The sequence below is a fragment of the Parus major genome, chromosome 21 (genome assembly GCF_001522545.3).
Source record: "Parus major isolate Abel chromosome 21, Parus_major1.1, whole genome shotgun sequence".
Classification (NCBI taxonomy): Eukaryota; Metazoa; Chordata; class Aves; order Passeriformes; family Paridae; genus Parus; species Parus major.
Window position 1 is genome coordinate 823,430 of NC_031789.1, and position 3,473 is coordinate 826,902.

General features: G+C 57.8%; 1 protein-coding gene across 1 annotated transcript in view; it reads left to right on the plus strand.

Moving 5' to 3' along the window:
- The window catches only part of ARHGEF10L (Rho guanine nucleotide exchange factor 10 like), a 25,059-nt gene that overhangs the window by 13,826 nt on the left and 7,760 nt on the right, over nucleotides 1-3,473 (plus strand). Inside the window, 6 exon segments of the mRNA XM_033519355.1 lie at nucleotides 505-733; nucleotides 1,070-1,254; nucleotides 1,775-1,890; nucleotides 1,980-2,107; nucleotides 2,949-3,049; nucleotides 3,327-3,454. Coding sequence (XP_033375246.1) covers nucleotides 505-733; nucleotides 1,070-1,254; nucleotides 1,775-1,890; nucleotides 1,980-2,107; nucleotides 2,949-3,049; nucleotides 3,327-3,454 — 887 coding nt within the window.

Genomic DNA, 3,473 nt, shown 5'->3' on the forward strand with positions numbered 1-3,473 from the left:
TCCTTGTTCTTGTCTTCATTGTCCTTATTGTCCTCCTCATCCTCATCCTCGTCCTTCTCCTTCTCCTCGTCCTCCTCATTCTCCTTCTTGTCTTCCTCTTCCTCCTCCTCCTCTTCCTCATCCTTCTCGTCCTTGTCCTCCTGGTCTTCACCCTCCTCCTCTTCCTCCTTCTCATCCTCCTCCTCCTCCTCCTCTTCCTCTTCCTCTTCCTCTTCCTCTTCCTCTTCCTCTTCCTCCTCGTCCTCCTCCTTCTCCTCCTCATCCTTATCCTCATCCTCCTCCTCCTCCTCCTCCTTCTCCTCATCCTTGCCTCTCTTGTCCTCATCATCCTCTACCTCATTTTTGGGGAGAATCCCACTGAGTTTGGGGGTTTTGAGAGAATCTCCATCAAATTTGGGGGTTTTGGGTGGGAATCTCCATCAAATTTGGGGTTTTTGGGTGGGAATCCCAACGAGTTTGGGGTTTTTGGGTGGGAATCCCATCAAGTTTGGGGTTTTTGGGTGTGAATCCCATCGAGTTTGGGGTTTTTGGGTGGGAATCCCATCGAATTTGGGGCTTTCCTACCCACCTCTGACCCCCCGCTGCTGCTGTGGGGTCTTGGAGCTGCTGTGGGATCCAGGAACGGGGTGGGATGGGCGGAATTCAACACCGCCAAGCGGGAAAAGCTCCCGGAATTCCCAGGAAATCCCACTGAACTCCTCCTTTTTGCCCTCTCCAGGCCGGTGCCCGCAGGGTAGGTGCCGGGCGTGCTGTGCTGTGTGGCGTGCCCCACTTTTGGGGGTTCCTGCACGGTGTGGGGTGCTTGGCCTGCCGCCTGCATTTCGGGGGGGGAGATTTTGGGAAATTCCAGCGGGTTTTTTGGGAAAATCCAGGCGTTTTTGTTAAACCTGGAATTCTTGCCGTGGCTGGAAATCCGCAGCCCGGCCTTCGGGGGGGTCCCGCGTGGTGTGGGCTGCTGGGCTTGTGGGAGGCGCCTGTTTTTGGGGAAAATCTGGTTTTTTTTGGGAAAACCCATGGGTTTTTTGGGAAAATCCGGGTTTCTCTTGACCTGGAATTCTTGCCTTGGCAGAGGCCAGCTGGAAATCAGCAGCCTGGTGCCGCTGGGCCCCAAGTACGTGCTGAAGTGGAGCACGGCCCTCCCGCAGGTGCAGGTGGTGGAGGTGGGCCAGGAGAGCGGCGCCGGCGACAAGGACGGCGCGGCCGCGGCCAACGCTGGCCAACGCCGGCACGCGCCTGCTGGCCAGGCCGCCCACAGTGAGCTCTGGAGGGAATTCAGGGGGATTTCATCAAGCTGGGAGGTGGTGGGGTTGTGGGTGTGGAGCTCCAGTGGAATTCCCAATGGGAGAACTTCCCTGGGCTGGGATTTGTGGGATTTCATCAGTCTGGGAGGTTGTGGGGTCAGAGAGGTGGAGCTCCAGCTGAATTCCCGATGGGAGAACCTTCCTGGGCTGGGATTTGTGGGATTTCATCAGTCTGGGAGGTTGTGGGGTCGTGGGTGTGGAGCTCCAGCTGGATTTCCAACGGGAAATCCTCCCTGGGCTGGGTTTTGGGGGATTTTAGGGGATTTCATCACTCTGGGAGGTGTTTGGGTCCGAATTCCAGTGGAATTCCCAATGGGAGAACCTCCCTGGGCTGGGATCTGGGGGATTTTGGGGGATCTCACCCCTCTTGGAGTCCCCATCCGTGGCCGTGTTGGAGGCGCTCAGGGCTCTCCGTGGTGCCGCTGGCTCCCGGGCTCGAGGCATTCCTGAAATCCCGTTTTTTCTCCCCAAAGACAAGGTGTACCTGGGCCCCCCGCGGCTCTTCCAGGAGCTGCAGGACCTGCAGAAGGACCTGGCGGTGGTGGAGCAGATCACGCTGCTCGTCAGCACCTTGCACGGCACCTACCAGGTACCGGCCGGGAGCGCCGGCCTCTCCGGCGGGATCGGGGGTGATCCCGAATCCCACGGCGCTCTGGGAACGTTCCCGGTGTTCTCCAGAACCTGAACATGACGGTGGCGCAGGACTGGTGCCTGGCCCTGCAGAGGATGATGAAGGTCAAGGAGGAAGAGATCCACTCGGCCAACAAGTGCCGGCTGCGGCTGCTGCTGCCCGGGAAACCGGACAAGTGAGGGCGGGAATGCGGGAATGTGGGCATGCTGGGAATGGGGGAATGCTGGGAATGGGGGAATGCTGGGAATGGGGGAATGGGGGAATGCTGGGAATGGGGGAATTCTGGGAATGTGGGAATGCTGGGAATGTGGGAATGCTGGGAATGGGGGAATGTGGGAATAGTGGAATGCTGGGAATGCTGGGAATGGGGGAATGTGGGAATGGGGGAATGTGGGAATAGGGGAATGTGGGATGGAGGAGGAAGAGGGAAAGGGATGAGGAGGAAGAGGAGGAGAAGGATGAAGAGTGGAAAGAAGGTGATGAGGATGATGAGGAGGAGGGTGGGGAGAAGGGTGAGGATCACAGTGAGGAGGAGGATGGGGATGAGGAGGAGGAAGGTGGAGATGAGGAGGAGGAGGATGATGGAGAGCAGGATGAAGAGGATGAGGATGAGGGTGAGGATCAGTAAAGATGAGGAAGAGGAGGGAGGAGGAGGAGAAGGAGGATGAAGATGAGGATGAGGATGAGGATGATGAAGGTGGTGATCACAGTGAGGAAGAGGAAGCAGAGGGAGGAGGAAGACGAGGAGAAGGAGGATGAAGATGATGATGAGGATGAGGGTGAGGATGAGGATGAGGATGAGGGTAGGGATGAGGATGAGGGTGAGGATGAGGGTGAGGATGAGGATGAGGATGAGGGTGGGAATCACAGTGAGGAAGAGGAGGGAGGAGGAAGATGAGGAGAAGGAGGATGAAGGTGAGGATCACAGTGAGGAAGGGGAGGAAGACAAGGAGAAGGAGGATGAAGAAGAAGATGATGATGATGCTGATGAGGCTGAAGGCTGCCGTGTCCCGCAGGTCCGGGCGCCCCATCAGTGTCATGGTGGTGTTCATCACCCCCAGCCCCCTCAGCAAGATCTCCTGGGTGAACCGGCTGCACCTGGCCAAGATCGGCCTGCGTGAGTCTCCCCGGAAAACCTGGGAAAGAAAGGGGGGAAAACCGGGAGCGAGGGGCTGGAGCCGGGCTGGGAAGTCGGAATTTTTTCCTGTAATTCCGGGTTTTTCGGGATTATTTTTTTATTTTTATTTTTTTTCCCCCCGCTTCACGCTGCGATAATTCCGTGAAGGGGATGAGGCACGTCCCGAATCCCTGGGAAACGGTGGATTGGGGTGGGATTGGATCCCGAAGGTGGGGTTTGGGGTCGGGCTGATCCCGGAGCTCCCAGTTTTCCGCAGGGGAGGAGAACCAGCCGGGCTGGCTCTGCCCGGATGAGGACAGGAAGAGCCGAGCTCCCTTCTGGTGCCCCATCCTGTCCTGCCACATTCCAGCCTTCTCCTCCAAAGCCTTGGATCTGCAGGTGAGAGCCGGGAAAACCCCGGATC